This window comes from Canis lupus, chromosome 27 (genome assembly GCF_011100685.1).
Source record: "Canis lupus familiaris isolate Mischka breed German Shepherd chromosome 27, alternate assembly UU_Cfam_GSD_1.0, whole genome shotgun sequence".
In the NCBI taxonomy this organism is placed as follows: domain Eukaryota; kingdom Metazoa; phylum Chordata; class Mammalia; order Carnivora; family Canidae; genus Canis; species Canis lupus.
Genome location: NC_049248.1, coordinates 27,882,757 through 27,907,307, shown reverse-complemented (window position 1 = coordinate 27,907,307; position 24,551 = coordinate 27,882,757). Strand labels below are relative to the sequence as shown.

The following is a 24,551-nucleotide window of genomic DNA, read 5'->3' as shown; positions in this document are numbered from 1 at the left end:
ACATTTGGACTCTAAATAAAATGACAAATATAAGTTTCTTTGTCCTTTTATGATCATGTATCCCCAAATAAGCCCCAGTTCCTCATATTTAAGCTGCTTTTTTCCTTATAGGAAAACTGGCAATCTTTAAATATCACTCTGTTACATTTGCTTTTGCTCCAAATGGAGTTAAATTACTGTATAAGAGTGGATTTCTTTTGTATTTTCATATTAAAAAGTGAATGAGTGATGCAAATTGAATAGTTGACTCAAGTCTATAAAACTGTCAACGGAGTTGAATATAAGATTATAGTCAGTGAAACATTTAAATAGCTTTGTCTTAGCAACTCCTAATTGTATTGGATGTTACTCAAAAGGAATTAGATTAACAACTTCCAAATATAACCCATTTTATGCTATTTTGTGTAATAACTTTAAGGTAAGACAGTAGATGTGCGGGGATATACTGATGAAAGCTACATACTAAAGCTGATATAAAATACTTCAGAATCTTTCTTGTATCAAGCAGTTCTGCAAATGAACTTGGTGAATTCTTGTAGTACAAGATTTTTTATTTCTTTAAAGTAGAATTGATACAAGTTGTCCAACCTCATATCTCCCCACCTGTTTATAGCTCCAAGTTGGAATCAGTATTTCAATTCACACCTGAATTTTTTGTGTACCAAAATAGGGGTTTCTAGCTGTTAAAACTCTAGTGTCCTTTGCCATAACTATTTCTACTATAAGTCACCACTGTCTCTCAAGCCAGTTACATCATAAAACCAGCTAATTTTATTTCATTAAATAAAAAAAATGTATATTTTTACAAAGTAATCTAAGCAGTGAACATTTTCCCATACCTCTATGTGGGCATATGGGACAACCATCACTTTTAACTACAGACAGTTGTTCATGTTTCCAGAACATAATTAATGGATTTGCAGTTCTAGAAAAATAACCATGTGGAAATTCACATGGGATTCCTGTGAACTTTGAAAAATACTGATGTTTTTGGAAACTATTATGTCCACTGTAAGATAACACACTATTTGGGTCTCTTCTCAGATCAGTCTATTTACCCTGAGATTCTAAATCAGCTGTTTGAGCTGTTAACTGGAGGTGATGGTATTGGGTTAGTATAAAATTAGTAAGTCATGTAAGAAATGTTTTTTTTTTTTTTTTTGAGTTGTATGCCCACCTGCTTCAATTTTTTCTAATAATTGCTTAGGTGGTGACTGTCTTAAACTCTGAAATATTATTTACTGTATCAGGTATGTTGTGGGCAAAAAACATAGGAATGAACAAAACTTTTTAAAAACATAGAAATCTTTTTGTACTTACCATCAGTCCCTTTCTCAATAGTAGAAGATTCTTACTGCATTGTAATTGTATGTGTTAGGCATTCAAATAATTGTTAATTGTTCTTGATATAAAATAATTAGGGATTTTCTTTCATAAGATACCTATTTTTACCACATAATCATCACAGAACTTTGTGTCATTAATGCCATAGATAAAACATGCTTCAGCTTGTAAATGTAACTCTTAACGGTATCAGAACATAGTTAAATATTATGTATGGATGTGTGTTAATTTATATTCATTTGGTAGTTTCTTTGGAAGATTCTTTTTTTCTCAGGGGAGGGAGATTTACCATAATAGTCAGCAGTTAAAGATACAACACTAGAAGAGGAAAACATTTTTTAATTCAAACTTTCATTTAATCAAAAATTAAAATGAATACTTAATCAGTAGAATTTATGGAATTAGTGAAACAATCAAAAGATAGTAAATTCTTAGAATAATTGTTTAATCCAATCTCAATGAGTTATATCTTGATTTCATTTTTATCCTATCTGCAGTTTGTATCTTAATGTAACTCAGAAGTATCATATAGACATCTCAAACTAAAGATCACCAAGTGCTTTGTTTCAGAGCTGGTTTGTCTGCCCTGGAAAGAAGTTCCCAGACCTTAAATAAGATTGGAAAAGACATTGCCCAGAAGTGTTCCCCTAAATGCCCTTTATAGTGTTCAGAAAAATCTCTAGTAATACTGGACTAGAAGCTGCCCTCAAGCCTTGTGCACTGCAACCACGTGCATGTGCTTTCTTGAGTATTACTAATTATTCTGGAAAGTGAGCATAAGCATAACTGCCTTACCATTTTATGCTTTTGTAGTTTTCTAGTAGTTGTGATTATTTTTAGTTGCTTAGGCCCCAAATACCGTATTTGAATAATATTCCATGTTTTTAACATGAAATGCTCCAATCCAACATACACAGATCTCTCAAATATGAGGAAAGTTGGGATAACAGTTATATTATTAATATAGGAATTTGAGAATAAATATAGTTTTTACTAATTCATTGATATTATACATAAAATATTTTTAAACAAAACAATACCCAGTTTCTAAGTTGACAGTCACTTAGTGAAGTCTATCCTCTTCTGCTGTACATTGTACAGTTAACATTGTGTAATTGGAATGATCAAGATACTAGCAAGTCCTGGTGATCACAGAAGGGTAATCTTCCCTACTTTGCAGAAAAAGACTAAAACTAGCATTTACATTTATGTTTGAAATTTTGCTTTCCTCCCAGGCAGAGATCAGGGGACTGTTTTTTTTTTTTTTTTAATGATTCTAGCCTAGTACCTTTCTCCCATCAGTCACTCTGAGGCCTGAGCAAAATAAGCTTAAATATAAGGGGTTTAGTGACTTCAGTGAACAAGAAGGAAACTCTTGAGAGGTTATCAGGAAAATGGATGATTCAAAAGATTTAGAAATAATAGTTGTCAGATTCAAATTACGACAACTAATTTTACTTGAAAGAATAATAAGCAGTCCCGATGCAAATATGCTTGATGTATAGTCTACATCAAATATGTATATTCTACACATAATTATTTAGACCTTGTTTTTTGGGTTTTATTTTTATTTTTATTTATTTTTTTTTTATTTCAGAAGTAGGTGTAGTTGACGGAGGTGCTAAATGTGAACCTACTTTTCCAATTTCCCCCAGCCTTCAATCAGGTCTCCATGGTATAACACAGGAAGCTGAGATTTCAGTGGAGAATGATTTCTTTTACAGTATTTCTGAGGATGAGAAGATCATTCCTCCTCAACTTAATCTTAGAACCCCAGAATGGTTCCAAGGTTAGAACTGCCTTTCTTTAGCATATTTTAGCTTCTACCATGTGTTCTTCCATGTTCATGGAGTCAAAATTAGTCCTCTCAAGAGAAAAAACCTAAATACGGACAGATAAGTGTATTTTGGTGTTTTATATTCAAGGGCACAGTATAGAATGTTAGGAAGCAATCTGGAAATAATTTTTCCTAAGATAGATATGATTATAGGCTAGGATATGACTTTCCTTCTTTCACTGAAATAAAAACAATATATAGGTAAGAAACAGGGATGAATACATGACAACACATTGGACAGGTAATGAGCTTGGGGCATATTCTTTGTTACTTCTTAATCTTGAGAACCACAGTTTGCTGTTTTAGAGGTATCCAAGAGGTTCCAGGTGAAAGGAGCTTGCCAAATGTTCTTAGACCTTAAGCGTGCTGGATGCCCTAAAGTAGGAGAGGAATTTATAACAGAAGCTCACAATGAAGAACCAGACATTCCGAGCCATCTGAGATCTTGCAATGAGAAGGCGCCAGGCGATGAGAAAGAGGGCAGTATTAAAGAGGTAGTGTATATTTCGGAGCCTGGGGAACAGACATATATAACCAAAGTTAAAACAGCACCAAATACCCAACTGTGTTATCTGAAATCTAAATGTGTTGTTTCCTGGTTGTGACCAGAATATTGTAAGGTGTTCACAGGTATGTGGCATGACCTTACGACCTCTTGATTTTTATAGCTTTTATTTCTACACCATCCCTCCGGAATAATCAAATTTCCATAGTATGAGTTTCTCTTTCCCATACCTCTCTCTTTTTTAACCAATCTTACAAACATTACTAACAATCTTTCTTAAATATACTTAGATCATATTGCCTTGTCAGAAATCTTCACTGTTTGTTCAGTAGAAGGTAAGTTCTAAGCTCTTAGCCTGCTATTCAAGGTTCCTCTCTGTTTTCAATTTACTTTTCCATGCTGATAATCTCTGCATTAAAAACCCTTTGCTCCTACCAGAATTGTATCAGGTTGTTAACAGTTCTCTGTCCCTTATGGAATAATGACTGAAAGAAATTTAAGGCAATTTAAGGACTTAAAAAATAGTGACTGATTTGCCCACGTTAAAGAGTACAGTCAGGTTTCCTGTTGTTGGGTATTCTTTATATCACATTGGGACAGGATATGAAGAAACAGAAACTTAGGTTCAAATCTGGCTCCTTACCATGTCTTACCATGTACAAATTACTTACTTTCTTTGAGCCTAAAAGGCTCTTTCATTTAAAAAGAAAAATGGGATAACAAAATGATACTTCCTTCATAGGCATGTGGTGAAATCTAAGTGAAACAGTGTACTGCAAGGGGAGAGTGTACAAGGAAGGACCTGTAATGTAGTAAGTGCTCAAAAAATGTTGATTCTTCCCCTCCCCTGCTCAAATTTCATGTCTAGTATAGAATCAGATATATGTGGTAAGTGCTTAATAAATATTAACTGGTTATGTTTACCTTTTCAAATGTTGTTTTGCTTCTGGGATCCCAGCCATATCCTCTTTCAATAAGTATTTCTTAACTCCTAAAACATAATTTTCAATATATTCCAACCAGTTCAACTGGCGCACATCAAAGTTGAATACCTGAAAGGCAAGAAGAGATTATGGATTGCCAGAATTGTACTGCTGGAGACAATCACATTGTCCTTTTGATGACGTTTCTTTCACATAAGTGAGTGACAGTCTTTCACATAATTGAGTAAATGGTTTGGGAGACTTGGGTTGGACTCCTCCAAAGGAGATTATTTGAACTGTTATTTCAAAGACACTGATAATATGGATTACCATTTACACAGAAATATTTAAACATAGATCAAGGACAAATATTTGACCTTTGGGAAGTCTTGTGAGGGAAATTTAAAAGAATTGTCATTCTTTTGTCTGGTGAAGGCTAATTTCATTTCAAATAAATGAGGACTAGTTATTTTTAAAAGTGATGGGACACCTTTGGTTAGGGACCAGAACAAATTGTGCTTCTTTTCCATTCTTAAATTTTGGTGGTGTTTCCTTGGCCTACCATCCTTTTCTACTTAATAGAGCAGACTAATAAGACTGGATAAGCAAAGCCTTAAGTTATAGTTTAGCAAAATTTATATTCTGTATTTGCTTCAGAGATATTATTTATTATGTGTGTTGTCAAATGAAGCCCTTCAAAAACATTTGAATTCAGTGGTACGAGTTTAGTGCTTCTCTTGGAACACTGGTGCATTTCCTCCTCTTGGACACAGAATGCCACGGAACTATATTTTCCCTTTCATTTTGCTACTAAAAAGCCCAAAAACAAATTCCTTGCTTAACTGCAGTGACTTAGTAGGATCTTATAGACTACACATGGATGGACATTCTATTTTTCATTCTTTGACTTCACATTTTAATATTTCCCCTAGTTTGATGTTTTATTTCTCTTTTCTGTTATTATATGTTTATTGCAAGTTATCTCAAATTCTTGTGAAATACTGTGGAGAATCAACAAAGAACAGATGAGATTGATGAGTTCCAGAGAGCTTCATAGACTTGTCCAACAGCTGAAATGCTTTCCAAAAGTGATTCTGTATTACTTTGGATATGTTTGTTTGTTATAGAATCACTAAATATTACTATATAAACAGAGGCTTTTATTTTTATACTATTTCACAGTTCTAAGTTAGATTTCAATGAGGCCCTAGTTTGGAATCCTCATTCCATAGGGCAAATCAAACTCAATTCTAAGCCAGAGTTTGGCAATTATATCCAATTATTCAGGACTATTATCTTTGCTAAGCTATTTTGAAAGCACATGTTATATCCAGAGCAGAGTTGATTCTTTTTTTCCACAAAATTTTCGGTTATACATGTCAAAAAATGAAACACTAACCTTATTACCTTTTGAATTATTTAGATGGATAAATTCCATGAAGAGAATGCAATAAAGATAAGCCCACATAAAATTTGAAGCTAATTTTAAAAATAATTTACAATAGCTCGAGGTTTTTTTAATCTAGTTTCATCATTGTCTATGCATTTCAAACAAGTACTTTAGAATAATTTTGTCTATAAAGGTATGTAGATATTTCTGAATATAGCCCTATTTCATGTCAGGTTTAGAGATGCTCAGCAAATTATTTCAGTTAAAATATCCCTTTAAATCTCACCTGGTGTATTTAATATAACATTATGGTGTTTGACTTTGTAAATAACCCTTCGGTTCCATGACCCAAAGTAATTCTAGGGCTTGGATTTGAATCATGGTCTGTGTCGCTGGTTTGTAGAAGGAAATCCGTAGTTGGCAAGTGAGGCTAGCTATGGCCTTCTAATGTTTCCTCCTCACACATGGTCTCTTCTACATACTGTCAAGTATTAGATAAATCAAGAAATGCTTTACCTTTTGAAAAAATTTCTTTTAGTAGATAATGCCAAGCAAGAGAGTAAGAACTAAAGTTTAATAGAAAACTAAGGATATGGTCAGGGAACATGTGACTCCCTGAAAAGAAAAACCTAGGAACATGTACAAAGTACAAAAGATTTCTATACTTGTGAATTTCAGAATACACAAAGATTTCAGGACTTAACTATTGTAACTGCCAAGAAGCTAATGTAAAGAAAGAAATGGCACTGGTTCAAAGCATTAAGGTGAAGGCCTGTCTTGAGAAATAAGAAGTCTGATTTGTTGAAGACAGATCATTATAGGGAGAGGGAGGGAGGGAGGTCTAAGTGGGATGCAATGGGAGTAGGGGTTAGTTTTTAAAAAGGAAAGAATTGTAGCTCTGGAGATGGAGAATGATTCTGATTTAATAAGAATAGTGGATGAATTTATGAGCAGTAAAACTGATTTTTCATTGAAGTCCTATGTTGTGGGGTTAGGGAAAATACAGAGGTACCGAGGGTTTGTTGAAAACAGCCACCAAGGATGAACAGGGATTGAAGCAAATTCAGTACATGAAATGTGACTGCAGGATAGCAGTGAGAATCTAACCAAGGTCAAGAACCCAGGTCTCTTACCTACATTAACTTATGTCCTGCAATTGTGTCAATAGCACTGACTGATTTTCTTAGCATAAAAAAAAAAAAAAAAAAAAGATTGTGTCTATAACTAAAACTTCCTTTGTTTATCAGCTTTCCAGGTCAAATAATTCTAAATTCCAAATGAGTAAGATTTTCCTGTTGGTTGTCAGCGTTCTACTTACTCTCTGGTCTTCAGGACTCAGCTCAGACATTAGCATTTCTGTATTGTACGTGCTCCATTCCCAACTCCGGTTGACAAAATATTCCAGCATGGAAACTGTTCTTAAAAGCCGATTCATGACCTTTGTCATCCTAAGGTAAAGATCAGATAGGAGCAAATATCAGCACACCACAGATGGCACGGTTACTCTTTAGGACGTATGACAAATTACTTTTGAGAAAAAAAAAATATATATATATAAAAGGAAATATCGAAAATTTCCCTCTTTACCTTCCCCCCCACTTCTTCATTAAAACACGTATTCTTTTTTCTCTTTCCATATTTATGAACTGTGTTGAATGAAGGAAGCTGATGCATCTCATCTAAAGGAGTTTGTTCTATTAGTCATTTTAATACCACCAAACTCCTCCTCTGCTTCTTTACTCTCTTCTCTTTCTCAAGAGTAGCAAAAATTTTAAAAACCCAGCCAGATATCAGAAAATAACTAGGTGATAACCCACTGTCTGGCACAGTGCTGATACCTTAAACAAATATCTTAACTAATCCTCATAGCATCTCTGTTAGGTAGGTACATTTTGTGAATGGACAAAGTGAGCTGGTCCAAGTCCTGACCACAGTACTGGGAGATGCAGGCCATCTAAAAAGTAATGGGGCACAGAGTGGTGAGATTAGAAAAGCAGAGGCTTTTTCAGGTCAGTCAAAACGGGGTTGGAATTTTGGTTTTGATGCTTATATTATCGTGGCCACTTAATCTATCTTAAGCTCACTTTGCCTAGTTGTGAACTTCCAACTTTGCAACCATTTATAGAAAACTTTCTTTTTTTAAATTTTTTTTTTTTTATAGAAAACTTTCATACCTGCTCTTATTTGATCCTCACCGGTGGTAAAGATCTACATTCTTTACCTTCATCTTACAAAAGGATTAACGGTTCAAAGTCACACAGCTAATGCATCAACGTAGATCTTCTGGCTACAAATCAATTTAGCCTATAGAACATTTGGCCTCTACAACATTTATCTCGGGCCAGTTTTGGCAGTAGTGACTACCCATTTGACCCAGTAATGACTTATGATGCTATTTTGGGAATTTGGTCTTATTTCTGGTCAAGTCCTAATGCTTATATACCCAATGACTTATTGTACATGGGAAATTCTTAGGCAGAAGGTAGATTCCTTATTCCCTGATACAAGCATCATAATAGGGTTTCATCTGGCTATTATTATCTTACAATTTTGCTATAGACTAAATATTTATATCCCCCTCCTCTCCAAATTCATATACTTAAACCTATTCTCATCAATGTGATAGTATTTAGAGAAGACTTTAGGAGGTGACTAGTGCCCTTTTTAAAAGAGAATCCAGAAATCTCTCCTGGCCTTTCCAGCATGGATGGCTGTCTAGGAATCAGGAAGCAGGCGCTCAGTAGATGCTGAATCCACCAGCCCTTGATCTTAGACTGCCCAGTCTCCACAACTGTGAGAGGGAAATTTCTGTTGTTTATAACCTGCCCTGTCTATGATACTTCTGTAGCAGCCAAATGGATAATTATCCATCCTACAGCTCTCATGTAATTGATGTGATTTCAATAATTTATTTTAATTTTTAAAAATAATCATTGTAGAATGATACCTTATGTACAGGAATATATCAGTATCATAGTTTTTGTGTTTTGTTTTTTTTTAGAAAGTACATTTATTACTTTCAGGTACAGAAGGTCTTTTTTTTTTTTTTTAAGGTTTTATTTATTCATGAGAGACACACACAGAGAGAGAGGCAGAGACACATGCAGAGGGAGAAGCAGGCTCCATGCAGGGAGCCTGACATGGGACTTGATCCCCGGTCCCCAGGATCACGCCCTGGGCTGAAGGCGGCACTAAACCGCTGAGCCACCTGGGCTGCCTGGTCTTCTTAACACATAAAATGTAAAACCAATAAAGGAAAAAAGTGATTCATTTAGTCACATAAAAATCTAAAACTTCTTTAATAATAATAGTGATTACTATATTCTATGCCCTCTTACATAAAATCTTATAAAATAGGAATGATTACTGTCCCTTTTTACAGATGAGGCAGTAAGGTATTAGAAACAGTAATTTAGAGCTCATATGGTGCTTCACGTGGTGAAGCCAGGATTTAAATCTGTAAGTCACAGTCTAACTCCATGCTTTTAGACCTACATTATATGTACTCCCCTCGTATTAAATAAAGCTTCATAATCAAAGCTATGAGAGAAGAAATTGACTTGGAGAAAATACATTAAATATATATTTATGCACATAAATATGAATTTCTGTAAATTAATAAGGACAATCCAATAGAAAAATAGGTAAGAAGCAGAGGCAGACAACTCCCAGAGGAGAAAATTGTCCAGTGAACAATAAAAGCTCGGCCCTTCCAGCAATCAGGGGAATGCAAATCAAAATAACAAAGAGATGTCATTCATTGCTATTAGTTTGACAATTCAAAAGATTGATTTTTTGCTAAGTATTGATGAGGGTAATTAACACATTTTTCCTCTCCTGTGCTGATGTGGTAGTACAAATTGGCAGCCTTCCTTTAGGGCAACCTAGCGGTAGTCACAAACTCCAGATAGCCTCTAATCCAGCAATCACACTCCTCAGCATCCTCCCCAGACCCAGTAGCAAGTTCTAAAAAAAAATGCAGTGATACTCATTACCCCATTGTTTGTGATAGGAAAAAACAGACAACACTAGATAGAATGACTTAGATTTTCAAGGAACATTGGTGAAAAAAGTGGGTAAATATGTAGGCTTGATTTACACACACACCTCAAAGCAACACTATATTTATATATGTCTCTATATGGTTGTAAATGCATGGAAGACTACACACAAACATCTGGGAAGAAGAAGGGTCTAGAAGGATTCTAGCATTTTCTGCCATAAAGATTATTCCTATCACAAAAGAAATCTACCTGTTTCCCACAAATATTTAATTTCTCACAAACAAAATTCATAAAGATTTTTTATTGGCTCCCTTCCTCCTTTTTTCTACTTATGGACCTCTGCTCTTTATCGAGGTCTTCTTCCAACCCTGATAAATTTTAAAGTCTTCAGCATTTCTGCCTACAATGTTTGGTTTTCCTTCTTTTCCCACCTTTATATAATAAGCCCCCTACAAATATTTTTCCCATAGCCACAGCATCTTCTCTTCACCTTGCTCAAGAAGAAACTGATGATTACTGAATTATGAGCTTTAAATAAGGTCTCTGGAAATTCAGATAAATGCAACATTGCATTTATCTGAACTATTTAATAGTTTTAGCTATTTGCACTGCTAATAAGGACAGAAATTAAACACAGCAATAAAGTCTTCCTCCTATAAAGAGACTAGCACAGAAAGCAATGCTATTCATGCTCCTGTGCTTGCTTGCAGAGATTGCCTTTGGTAATTATAACAATGACTCTTCAGACAACAATATAAAATTCCTCAAGGGGGACAGAAAGAGATGTTTCCTACGTCAACTGCTAGATGGCGACAGAGCTGCCTCAGCATCAGCACATTTCATTCTACCTTGTTCCCTTTAATTTCTTTACTCACCTCTAGGTGGCAGTAAATCTAGCTCAGGTTTCTGCAGATCTTTGCCACTTCTAAGCTACTTTAGCTTCTATTTCCTATTTGTAAAATTGGTGTATTGATTACATCTTCTCTGGATTGTTGTGAGAATGAAAATGAAATCATCTCACATCATCCTGTGTGTGTGCGTGTGTGTGTGTGTGTGTGTGGCATGGCTGTTACCATTATTGCACAATTTTAAGATTACCTAACAATATAGAAAACCCCAGACTTAGAGTCTCAGTTGCTTTGCTTTTTGGGTGAATGATTACTTGCTGAATTCACCAAGCAAGTTCCTCAACATTTAACTTCCTTTATTATGATGGAGGATTTTTAAGGTACGGGTCCCTTTGGGGCTTCTCATTACTACTGCTTTGGTTGGTCCCAAATTTATATAAGATTCAGTTGTTACCTTTAATCCCCAGATGAAAGGAGGGCTAAGGACTTTGGGGCCCTAATCTACCATGTAGCAACACCCTTAAAGCAACTGACCCAGCTTCTCACCTGGGCTTCCTTCCCGTGAGCCTCAGATAGAAGTCATATATGATGGCAGGAGCCCGGTGGCTGACTGCATTCCAGTACTGGGTTGTGATGGTGTTGGTTGTGAAGTCAGCATATGGCCTCCTAAAAGCTCTCTCAAATGGGATTTTTTCAAAGGTTGCCAAGACTTGGAATCCTGCGGGGAAAAAAAAAAAAGTATTTTTTTAGGAGTATTAAGTTGATATATAACATATATAATATATAAGTTTATATATAATAGTATTAAGTTTAGGAGCATGTAAGCCCACTGTAGTGGAGGGCATTTGCAGTGGGTCAAAATGATAAAGACTAGTGATTTGCTGTGTAGAGTCAAGAATCAATCTGTGAGAACAATACGAAGATATTTGTGCCAGGCAAAAGTTCACCTACAAAATCAAATAATGAGAACGGCTTACACATTGGGTCCTTATCTTGAAGCCTTTATTCTAAAACAACTTCTTGGGGAAGTAGTTTCAATCAATACAGTGAGATATTGATCAGAAAAGCTTAAATCCATTATTCGGTTCCCAGATTATCTAGTCTATTCTGAAAGTCCCAAGACAGAGACTGAGGGCCTTATTTCCTAGGTTGGATCATCACTTGTAGAACCATCAGGGGAGTTTCTTCAAATAAATATATATACATATATATATATATTTTTAGTTTCTTCATATTTTACTTAAACCTTTATAAAAGGTTACCTAAAGCTTTCATAGTGGTTTAAGTGAAAAACAATATGGAGGCAGGATTCCCTTGCATTGGCTCACTTTAAATACCAGTCTTTTACTTCTTTGGTATTTCTGCTTCTCTGTGAATATCCCAGACTCAATTGTCCACTCTTGTCTCCAGATTTGTTTTCACAATAATTTTTTATATTGTTATGTAGATAAAACCTAGTTAAAAACCTTTAATGTACATTTGTAAAATAAAGAATTTTTCAAAAAACATTAATTTGAATTAAATGATTTTATCTATGAAAAATTTTCAAAGAATATACCTAAGTTCATTATTCAATTATGATAAAGATATCAGTTATTATGGTAATGTGATTATTGGTCCTCCTTAAAATGTATTACTTGGGAATGTATATAATATATATATATATTCTTTATACAGAGAAGATTCTCAAGAAATATCTGACCCAGGAATCTGAACTTTTCTTCCCATAGGGGTTCATATTCACTTTTAAGAATCACTAGTGGAATTGTTACTGCACATCCAGAAGACACAAGAGACCGTCTTCTGTTTCTATTTTAGGTACCAGCTCTCCATATGAATTTGAATAGATCTTTCACTATCTTGGGGCTTCATATATAAAATAAAACAAGGACGCTAGATTATTTTTAAGATTACCTTCAACTATGACATTGTATAATTTGATAAGACAGATAAGAGATTTCAGCATAGAAGAAGACTGGAATTTCAGAAATGGAATTTACATGTGCACCTTCTTATTTAGGAGCTCAACATACCTTGTTTGCTTCCATTACTACCTCTTTTTATGAGTGATGTCTTAATTCTGTTACTGAGGTAGAGGAGATTTATTTTTATTTCCAAATGTCTTCAGAATTATTTAGATATATGATCTAAATAACTGAATATATGATCTAAAGAACCTTGGTGGTAGTAGATAATTTCATTTCATTTTTACTGTTGTGACAACTTTACAGAGTAGCATAGCAGAGTGCTCTGAATTGGAAATCAGATTCTAACAAATGACGTACATGTGAGTTTTTTTTTTTCTATATCTAGTATCTAAACAAAAGTATTTGATCTAAAAGTTTCAGATATTTGCTGAAAATCAACTAAATTGACAAAGGAGTGTAAGATGGGTTAGCTAATTTTCTATCATGTGCAGGATTAACTACTTCAACAAGATACTTTTGAGGTCACACGGCTCACTGTATACATTGATAAAGAGTATTTCTCAGTAACATAAGGTAGTATTATTGAACTCTTCTAAATCTACTTGGTCATTGATGATTTCAGTCTCAGTGATGTATCCAGGGTACAAGGGACTTGAGCATGGGAGCCACCACCTCAGCAGGAGGGCTATTTCCTCACCGACATTACTTATTAACTGCTGACTTTTACTCAGTTTTATCTATTTTTAAAATGTTTATAGCCAGTGGACCCCTTATTGCTTACAGTCATGTACATATTCCCGCCGATCCTCTTTCTTTGATGGTCCACAGTACATTCTAGTTAACTCTTACACATTTATAATTATTAATTATTTTATCTTATTTATTATTCATCTTTTTCTCCCATTAGATTCTAAGCTCCCATTTTTGTCACCTTTTTCCCCCTGTGGTCGATACTAATAGTGTGTGGGCAGACACTAATTGTTAGTAGTCACATTTCTAGAGGCACTTACCCATTTTGCCCCAGTTACAAGGATTGAGGTTACCAGATGTACAGTGGTAGATTAATGTTGACTTAGGCCTGGAAAATGAAATAAAAAATAAGCACAACAAAATGGAGGACGGATAGAAGAAAGATAAGGGAAAATAATATGTAGACAAAGATGTTTCAATAATTCCCATAAATAAGGCAACACTTTCATCTTTTTGTTCCTTCTTTGGGTAAAAATGCAAAATGGAAGAAGACTAGGAAAGTGTATGTGTTTGTGCGTGTGCATGTGAAAGAGATCTCAATAAGTTGATGTATTTAGGGAGCAAACGGAAGTACCCTGACAATGAGAGAGCAGATCATATTGCTAACCTCTGGATATGCTTATTGGGCAAAATATAGGCTATGTTTTCTTCTAAGTACAGTTAAGCCCTGATGGATTGCAAAACATCTAAATGGCTGACTTTGAATAAGAAAAAATTTAGTTGTTTGCCATTTGCTATGAATCAAATATACAAACAACTTATTTTTTTTTTGTACTAGGTAATAGCCCCCCCATCTGGTGATCTGAACTTTTGGCATTTATCAGGAAATGAGCAGTTCTATAAAATATAAAAGATGACCTTATTTCACCTACTTTTTATTACCTTTGCCTTAAAAAGGGGAGCTGTATTTTAGATTACTGAATAGAAAAAGCTTTTTTTTTTTTTTTTTTGGTTATCAAGAATTTTATGGTTAAATGATTTAAAGAGTTTGTTACTTTATACAAAATACTACGCAGTATCTATAAAACACCTCCATGAATACATAATGGCATATTAAGAACTATGTAAGATATCGAAACAGATCCTCTCTGACATTTGGGGTCTTCTATAATGAAATGCATATATTTTGAAAATAAGCCTAGCATATGCATCCTCCTTCTCATCAAACTGTTGAAAGTCAGCTTCCACATGCACACCTGTGAACTGCTGTGTACCATCCTACAGCCAAGGTGAGATTGACGACTGTATCAACGGGAATTAAATCTGCCACAGCCATCGGAGTAGCTCTTATGGCCCGAAGAAACCCTTTACCAGCCTGCACAGGAAAAAGAACATTAAATACTGAACCAAGTTTTAGGTAACAGCGGGGGCTAATACTAAATGCTGCTAGTAATAATAGTTAACACCGACCGACTCACAGCTCCCTAGGTTCGCGCTAAGGCTGACTTCTCTCAGCCTAGCCAACCCCCCAGCCAAGTCCAAATGCCAACATTTCCACACAAGTCCTCAGGTTCCTTTAGGGAGTTGAGTTCCTCAAATTTTTGAGAGGTTAATATATTTAATTAACAAACACCAAGAGAAATTTTTCACATTTAAAAATTCATAAGACATTTTAAGAATTAAGGTTTCCCACATTTTCCATTAATATTAGTTTACCATTTCTTTTATTTATTATTTGAGGGAGTAAGGAGGAGGGGCAGAGGGAGAGGGAAAAGCAGACTCCCCGCTGAGCAGGGCTGGATCCCAAGACTCCAGGATCACACCCTGAGCCAAAGGCAGATGCTCAACCACTGAGCCACCCAGGCATCCTGCAGCTTTGCAAATAATATAATAAAACTCACTCTAGGATCATGTTAAAATATTCAGCTTCTAAGTTCTCACATGTTCACCCCCAACTCAGCTTTAAAGAAGAAAGAGTTGAAGGCAGGTAGAGAACAAAAAGAGAGGGGCCGTGACAAAGAAATCAGAAAGAAGTTTGCTGTCACTGTCGTTGACAAGGAGTCACAAATTCACTCTTACATTTGTATGTTAGTTCATGTGGGACCTAATTCTGAGAGGAACAGAAGCAGTCCGAAGCATGGCACTTCTAATAAGATTTAAACTCGGACAGAAGTGAATTCCTATTCATTGTCCTAAAGAGTAGAGATGTGCTTCTGGTCTAACAGTGCTTCAGCGTGAACTGTGAACTGGGTCAGGCCTCACGTCAACTAGATCAGCCTTCGCTGCAGGGAGATGCCCCCAGAGGGCCGCTGACCTAGAGGCCCTGCTGTTTCTCCTTGTCTGGGAGAAGACTATTGGGGAAAAGTGTTTTCTATATTCATTATATGTGAAAATTTTGCTCCTATTGGTAGCTTTTCTTTCTTGTATCTATTGGGAACTAGTTATTGATGTATTTTTATGTATATACATAACATGTCTACCCACACACATTAACTCTTGAATGTATATTGTAATCAAGAATTGAATAATCTTTGAGAATTTTTGATAAAAATAAAAAATCTTTGATTTTTATTGCTTCCCCCCTTTTTGTGTATTTTTTTTTAGACATTAAAAAAATCAAAGAGGTTTAATTAAATTCACGATCATGAAGTTTCAATAGGAACATAAAATGGGGGACAAGTGTGGCTTATTTGCTTTTTGTTAACATCTGAAAAAAAATGTCTAACCAGCATGTCTAGATTACCACGGCTCCTTCAATAGCCTAGAACTTAGAATTAACCTATTTCAAACTCCACTGATTTTTTTAAATATTAATTTTTTTCTTTTAGGATTTTATTTTTTTAGAGCACTTTCAGGTTCACAGAAGAATTGAGACAAAGTACAGAGACTTCCCATATAACTGCTCCCCCAACACACAGTCCCCCTCATTATCAATATCCCTCACCAGAAAGCATATTTCTTAAACTGAAGAGTCTACACTGACACATCATTACTAGCAAAATCCATTATTTACCTTAAGGCTCACCTTTGGTGTTGTACACTATATGGGTTTGCACAATGCATAATGACACATATGCATTGTTATAGTAGCATACAGAGTATTTCATTGCCCTAAACATCCTCTGTGCTCTGTTTATCCTTCCACCTCACCTCTGGCAAACACTGTACTAATTTGAGCTATTGATAAATAGCAAAAAGGAAGAAACACTCCCATCTTGTGGTAATCAAAAGGAAATACAGACATGGTCTTTGATGCTCAGGCTTTGCAAAAACGAGAACTCCTAAATAATAACTGATGATATCACAGAACCTCTTTTTTCCTGATAATAAAATCCACAAATGATGAAAGTAATTTCATCCCGCCTCTATTTTCCAATCAGCAACACTGAGATGAAGTTGTTTTCAACAGTAGTTAAGCAAAGTAACATTTATGGTTTGGGATCAATGAAGCAAAACCAACATTAAGCATTTTGTTCCTATTGCTCCATTACCTTTCAAGGAGTTATTTCTATATTATTATACATACCGCAATAATGAGCCCACTAGGTCCATTTAAGTTATCAACCCAACCCTAAAAGAAAAAAGATCTGTATTGGTTACACATGTCAGAAAACTCATAACACATCTGCAGTGTCCGCAGTCTGATCTCAGTAAGTGTCAAAACAACAGCACTGAACCCCAGCCAACAGAAGGTTCTATCCAGTATATCTAAGATCACAAACTGGGGTCAGTGGCAAAGCACTGGATACTTCTGAACTTGTGCAAGAATGAAAATTCTGCAGCATTTTTTTTTTTTTTTAATAGGAGGAGTCATGGAGAGCTTCAGGTTGTTTTATGATATCTTAGAGGCTGAGTTAATATCACAACTTGATAACCAACTCATTAACCATCATTTTTCTTCACGTTGGGTCTGATTTTAACTCTCCAGAACACTACATATCTAACCTGGTTTGTGGGAACTATCCATTTCTTGAACATTTGAAAAGTCCTAGTGTCCATACTCTATTTGTATTAGCTTGCTTAGAGATGTTAGCAGGAAAAGTATGTTCAGGAGCAATTAGACAAACACATCCTTTTGAATTTGTCTCCGAAGCCCTAAGCAAGGCAGTTGACCTTATTATGTCTGTTTCTTTATCTGTAAAAGTCAACATGCACGTGAAAATAGGAGAGGAGAGAGAAAAGAGAAGATGAAGGGCTTAATATTCGTTGAGGCTTCTACTGAGGACCACGCACTACACTAAACACTCTTCCTACCTTGTCTCATTTGATCAGCTCTCCAGAATGGTCCAGTATGGGGCTTAAACAGCATTAGCTCAGTTTTACAGATGAGACCGTTCAAAAGGCTGCATTTTTCAGTCAGTAACAGAGCTCAAATTTTTTTGGCCCTAAAGTTTCACAGAATTGCTTCAAAAAAGATGGTATCGCTCAGTGTGCTTTTAAAAGGATACCGTAGTGTACAGGTGCAAAAATTAATTATTCCTAAACTGAGAACCTTCTGTGAAGTTTGTGATCCTTACTTACTTACCCTGGCAGTCATAATATTACCAATTTGGCCATCAGAAACATTCTGGTATATTTAAACTATAGTGGGGAAGCCAAGAACTAAAACTATCTCCCATGGGAATTTTCAGCCAAGGGTTAATGGGAAGCTAATTTAAGACTCCCACCCAACTCTAGCAGAGGCAGTGTAAACCCCGGACGAGCCTCATGCTGGATAAATCCTGAACCAAACATGGAATTTTGTCCTAATATAATGGGTTTGCGTTTGATATGCTGCACTCAGCTACACATTTTGAGAGAGAGAAAGAGAGAGAGAGAGAGAGAGAGAGAGAGAGAGAAGGACCTCAGAAAGTAATTGGGTGAGTAGGACTCTGGTTTGGCAGCAAAGCGAGGAATCCAGGTGAGCGGCCGCTTACCGGGAAAGGCTCCTGCCAGGTTGCCCCCACAATGGAGGGCCTTATGATGGCAATGTTTAGGTTCCCACTCTCCTGCTGCACCACCATCTCTCCCAAGGCCTTGGTGTACGTGTAAGTATTGGGCCGATCCCCGATCAGCTTGGGTGTGATCTCGTCAATAATAGCATCGTCTAACCACCTACAGATAGAGTAAAAAAGAATTCTAGCAACATATGTTAGACAACAGATCAAAAAAAAAAAAAAAGAGAGAGAGGAGAAAAGTACCCCAAAACAAAACATAATCAAACAAAACTTTCCCTTTCTTGCTTGAATTCTGGAATTCCACACACAGGCCACCAAGGTTGAGTGTGTAGGAGTCCAAATCCTGCGCGCTGCTGGATGAACTCTCTGCTCTGCGCTAAGCCCAGTCTTACCAGTTGAGTCCTGCTTCCTCCCACCTACATTGATAAATTCAACAGCCACGCAACCTACTACTTTACTACATATGATCTCTAATTATCATCAATTATTTCCGTTCCAACTGGCTCATGAGGACACCCCTGAGGACACTTGAGGGTGCCAGCCGGGCCCAGGAGTACGCCACGTGCTTTGTCGGCGGAGTTTAGAGACTCTCACCCTGGGTGCTTCCGAAGCAGCCCTGCTCATTCAACATTGTCCGATTAACACCCGGTGCACCAATCCTGCAGGCTTTAGCTTTTCAGTGTAGAATTCCATTCAATGCCTCAATGAATAAAAGCAGGGACATTTGGCAGACTTACAACCTGTTTCAACAAATCTATGAAATGCACTTTGAAGCTCTATTTACAGCCTATGGTAATAACTTGGTAATTATTTCTAGAGATTTCCCACGAACGCTGAAGTTCTCTAATAACTATTAATAGTCTGTCAAGTGGAGCGATTAGAGTACTCTGAAGCGGCTTTAACAGTGATTGCCGAACACCCCTACTTACAAAAAGACATGTATCATGAGTAACTGAGTTACCAGGACACCCGCCTAATCTTTTTAAAGATGTCAGAACCATTTTGATAATCCCAAAGCCTATCTGCACTTCTCAGAGAAAGCAATGAAATCACTGTCAATTAAATATTTAATGTTTTTCTTAACTGACAGATCTATGCGGTTAACCATTTCTTATAATATGGGTTTTAAAAATTAGGCTATGTAGATATGTTGGTATGATTTTGTAATTAGTCTGTTTGGTACATTGATTCCTATCGTAAAGGACTGAGCTCAGTCATACTATTTTGATTGTAAAAAGATCTTAGCTGTTACCACTTTGCTCCCATGATGAATTAGTGAGCATTTAAGATGTGCTTATGCCGATATTTATTCAGAAACACAACTCTCAAATTTAATAACTCTCATTTGATATTGGAGTGGGACATGAGCACTGTCTGTAATGTTTGGGTTTTCCTTCTTGCTTTGCTGTGATTAGTGCTGAGTGTTTTCTAGACACTCAAATGCCTTTTGATTTCTTTTTTTTTTTTTTAAGATTTTATTTATTTATTCATGATAGACATAGAAAGAGAGAGAGAGGGGCTGAGACACAGGCGGAAGGAGAAGCAGGCTCCATGCCGGGAGCCCGATGTGGGACTCGATCCTGGGTTTCCAGGATCACGCCCTGGGCCAAAGGCAGGCACTAAACCCCTGAGCCACCCAGGGATCCCCTGCCTTTTGATTTCAATTGAATAGGGAAAGGTCGAGAAGTTCCTAGAATAAAAACAACTCCAAATACTTAGAAAAATAGAAGATTTTCCAATTATATGGCCACCTGAGGTTTGGGATAAAGCGTGTGGGATAAATTAGGCACCTCTCCATTTTATGACGATGTTACCTTTACCTCATCTGATTTGATGATGGGCACTGGATTAACTGACCATTTTTCTTTCAGTGAACACGTGCAGATTGCAATAACCGGGTCAGGAGAAATACAGCCTAATTTCATTAAGTTTGTAAAGGAAAAAACTCTAAGAACACATCAGAAGCTAGCCACGCACCAGGATGATACAGCCCATAGCTGAGACCAGCTGTCTGTCACTGATGTTGGTGTGCATGGAACCGGTAACACTTGGAGGCTAAGATAAGTTAGCTTATCTTAGAAAATGTTGGTTTGGGGGCACCTGGGTGGCTCAGTCAGTTGAGCCTCTGACTCTAGGTTTCAGCTCAGGTCATGATCTCAGGGTCCTGGGATCCAGCCTGGTGTTGGCCTCTGAGCTCAGCAGGGAGGCTGCTTGAGGTTCTTTCTCTCCCTTTCCCTCTGCCCGCGCACCCCCCCCAATCCTGCCAGCACTCTCTCTCTCTCTCTCTCTCTCTCTAAAGTAAATAAATCTTAAAAAAAAATAAACCCACAAATGCTGGTTTCATAGTTTTCTAAGAACACGACTGCAAAAAGAAGCTGTAGTGCTCTATGGATGGCCTGCCTCTACTATTCGTGCCTCCGCCTGCATTCCACTGAATTATCTTCTTGTTTCCTTGATTTTTACTGATGAAAAATGGTGTTCATTACAGCTGTCCTAATTTTCAGGGATGCTCACAACCGCACTTAGGGCTATTTGATAAAGCAAAATGAGCCAATAAATCTAAGGCATTTTTATATTTGTTTGATAAAACAACCAAGGAGCATGTATCTACAAAGGTAATAATCAGCCAGTGTGTGTTTTGAATACTGTTTTGGGAAGCTGAGATGGACAGCGGCCGGAGAGCATGAATGAACTCAGGAGGAGGTGGGGTTGGAGGGAGACTATGGGGAAGGAAGGAAAGGAGGGAGGGAGATGTGTTTATAGGGGACAAAGCAAAACTGGAAGTGAAAAGACCCAGTTGGCAGCGACGAAAAGTATGGAGAAACCGAAAGGCTACATGTTGACCAACTTCCACTTGGCAGAGCTGGCTCCAGAGTCCATGTAGACTTTGTACTGGGGAGAAGGGTATACCCGTGTCTAATGCTCCTGGTGAACCGGCCTCTGCGTTTCCCTCCAGGCTTTCAGTGAGTGCCTATTCTGACCTCCAACAGCCTGATAATAGGAAAATTATTCAGTCTGTCTAGGAAACAATCTAACCTGGCTCTGATGTGTATTTAAAGCCCAGTAATGGGGCACCTGGGTGGCTCAGTGGTTGAGCACCTGCCTCCAGCCCAGGGCATGATCCTGGGGTCCTGGGATCGAGTCCCGCATTGGACTCCCTGCACGGAGCCTGCATCTCCCTCTGCCGATGTCTCTGCTTCTCTCTCTGTATCTCTCATGAATAGATGTATAAGATCTTTTAAAAAATAAATAGAGCCCCATTAAATTTTCAGTTTTTTTGCCAGCTGCTTAGATGCCATCTTAAGCCTATACAATCGTGACAGTAAAACCACAAGTATCAGAATGAGTGTTTTCCTTTCCCCTGGGATAGATGCGCCTCTTAGTGTTGACAATGTGTTCTTCAGCATGCAGGCAAAACTACTTTCCAACCTTTGATTTCCTTTCGTATTTCTGCCACAGCTGGCTGCTGTCAGTGTTTGATCAAAAAACACCTTTTCTTTTTCACATGGCAGATTAGCTGTGCTTCTGGACGCCAGGTAGCTTCAAAAGCGTGACTTTTAGTAGGTACAAATCTATCAGGAGCTTTTCATCGGCATCTAGAAACGGAGAGGCAAAGCGAGGAGAGTGGGGAGGCCAGAGTGCTTTGGTGACTGGAATATGAATGAGCCCCATGTCAAATGAGAGCCGTGAAATGAAAAGCAATTTAAGACACTTTTCCCCAAACTTGCCTGCTCATCATTAAGACTTACATGGGGCCTATGACAAAATTTAGATCCCTGGGTACCATCTTAAAACCTCTAAATCCCATCTTTGAGGGTGACAGTTGGATAATCTTTGCTTTTGTCAAGTGGATCGCTGATTGTGATGGTCAGGCAAGCTGGGGAATCACCAATCTGAAAGGACGCCACTCCACAAACGTAAGAGTTGAACAAACTGGGATTAGCTCTCAGAAAGGCATCGCTTCTTGGATGCCTAAAACCTTCAGTAGACTTGAACTTTAAAAGAATTAAACTCTGGGCACTAGAGATGGAGTCTCCGAAGCTGACAGTTGATTGGACAGCTGTGTGCAAGCCCCCGTGCAAAGCAGTCACCCCACATCCTACCGATTTTTCTCTCTCCCCAACACAGAAGTGGGTTTTTTTGTAGCTGTCTCCACTCCCCAGCTCCAGATCCCTCCCCACAACAAGGCAGGTTCTGGCTGTCTCTGCCTCTGGCCACTGCCCAGGCGAATCTACCCCCGCTCCCCCATGACCCTACTAATGTTCCTAAAGCCCACATTCATCAACGTCTTTTTTTTTTTGATGGAAACAAAATGGAACAACCAACCGAGCAACCCCACCTCGCTACACACACATACCTGCCCCTTCTGCCTCGGATCCCTGTTGTTCTACAGAATTAAATACAACCCTCCACATGGTGTTCAAGATCTCAGTGAGGCCCCAACCCATTTCCCAGCTAGGCCTCTAATGTGCGATATACCTGTAACATGTGATGCACCCTACATGCACCAGCCGTGCTGCCCAAGGGGACTTACAGCTGGATCACAACCATGCCCCCAGTTTTCCTGCTCCAGGGGCTGTGCTTGTCTGTGACCCCATCCCACCCACCCATGCTGTGCCTCCTCATCCAAGTCCGTATCCTGTGCCTGTCCCCGATGGCCTTTCCACTCCATCTACTCCCTCAACCTGAGTATGCTCTACCACACTCCTCATCTTTACTGTTCTATTTTGTGTTTTACTGGGAGCTCCCTGAGAACACAGTCTATATTGGAGGAAAGTACCTTTTAATTGCTCACACTGCCAAGTACGTGGGAGTGCCAAAAAGGCCAGAGCCATGTGACCAGAATCATGAGACTGCAGAAAAAGATGGTGTCCCTGTAACTTATCAGCTGAGAGACTTCAGAAGAGCTCCTCAGCCTTTCGGAGCTTTGGTTCCCTTATTAGCATAGTAGGTCATGCTGCTACTACCAACCCTACAGTATTACCGTAAGGAACTGGGTGTCCATGAAAGTGTCTTTACTCCCAATACTTGCTCAGTGATGATTCATAGCTGTCCTTCCCTTATTTTTTAAAAATTTTTTTAAAAAATATTTTATTTATTTATTCATGAGAGAGAGAGAGAGAGAGTGAGAGAGAGAGAGAGAGAGGTAGAGACACAGGCAGAGGGAGAAGCAGGCTTCATGCAGGGAGCCCGACGTGGGACTCGATCCCAGGTCCCCAGGATCACGCCCTGGGCTGAAGGTGGCGCTAAACCGCTGAGCCACCCAGGCTGCCCGGTCCTTCCCTTCTTAATGCACATTGACGATATTAAATATGCTAAATAAAGCAGTAAATACTTATAGATCCACTTTCCTAGTTTCTAACTCGAATTATCTCAAGTTTTCATGTAGGTGCAGAAATCCTTGTGGAGTTAACTTGGCCTGAAAAAAAGATGGAAAGCAGCAGTCTTTCCTGGTCAGTTATGTGCATTTTTAAAAATAAGCCTACTTAAGCTGTTATTCTGGAAAACTGTAATTTCATTGGTAATCCCTCATCCATTTACGCCCAGGAGTTTCTAAAGGTAAAAATCCCCAAATGTAAAAGCTAGAAATACAAAGACAGATGAGTAAGAACGGTGGCACAATTCCCTGAGAAAATGCCTGCGGTAGTTGTGACAAGGGCCGAGGACACAGGCAAGTAAGGAGAACTAGAAAAGCCTGCTTTGGGTACCCGGGTGGCTCAGCGGTTTAGCACCACCTTTGGCCCAGGGTGGGATCCTGGGGACTTGGGATCAAGTCCCACATGGGGCTCCCTGCATGGAGCCTGCCTCTCCCTCTGCCTGTGTCTGCCTCTCTCTCTCTCTCCCTCTCTCTCACACAAATAAATAAAATCTTAAAAAAAAAAAAAAAAGAAAGAAAGAAAAGCCTGTTTTTTTTTTTTTGTTGTTGTTGTTGTTGTTGTTTTGTTTGTTTGTCTTTTTAATGCTGATTAATGGCCACGCTTGTCATGCCAATAGAAAACATCAACTCCTAATTTCAGGTGTTGTTAAAATGTGGTTACGTTACCACGCTAAAAGTTTGTACTAACGCAATCAGATTTTATCTTTCAGGCATGGCTCAGGACCAAGGTAATTCTGGAATTTTTCAGATCCAGGCTGAAGGAAGGGA

The 24,551-nt window shown here is 37.8% G+C and overlaps 1 protein-coding gene across 8 annotated transcripts in view; it reads right to left on the bottom strand.

Moving 5' to 3' along the window:
- Positions 1-1,663: 1,663 nt before the first annotated feature.
- The window catches only part of FAR2 (fatty acyl-CoA reductase 2), a 131,697-nt gene continuing 108,809 nt past the window's right edge, over positions 1,664-24,551 (bottom strand). For all 8 annotated transcript variants that reach the window (XM_038577163.1, XM_038577164.1, XM_038577162.1 and 5 more), the window contains 8 exons: positions 18,386-18,563; positions 16,996-17,040; positions 14,726-14,844; positions 13,790-13,857; positions 11,398-11,569; positions 7,318-7,447; positions 4,611-4,738; positions 1,664-3,694 (listed from right to left, as the gene is read on the bottom strand). In XM_038577163.1, coding sequence (XP_038433091.1) covers positions 3,532-3,694; positions 4,611-4,738; positions 7,318-7,447; positions 11,398-11,569; positions 13,790-13,857; positions 14,726-14,844; positions 16,996-17,040; positions 18,386-18,563 — 1,003 coding nt within the window. In that variant the 3' untranslated portion in view covers positions 1,664-3,531. The remainder of the gene's footprint in view (positions 3,695-4,610; positions 4,739-7,317; positions 7,448-11,397; positions 11,570-13,789; positions 13,858-14,725; positions 14,845-16,995; positions 17,041-18,385; positions 18,564-24,551) is intronic.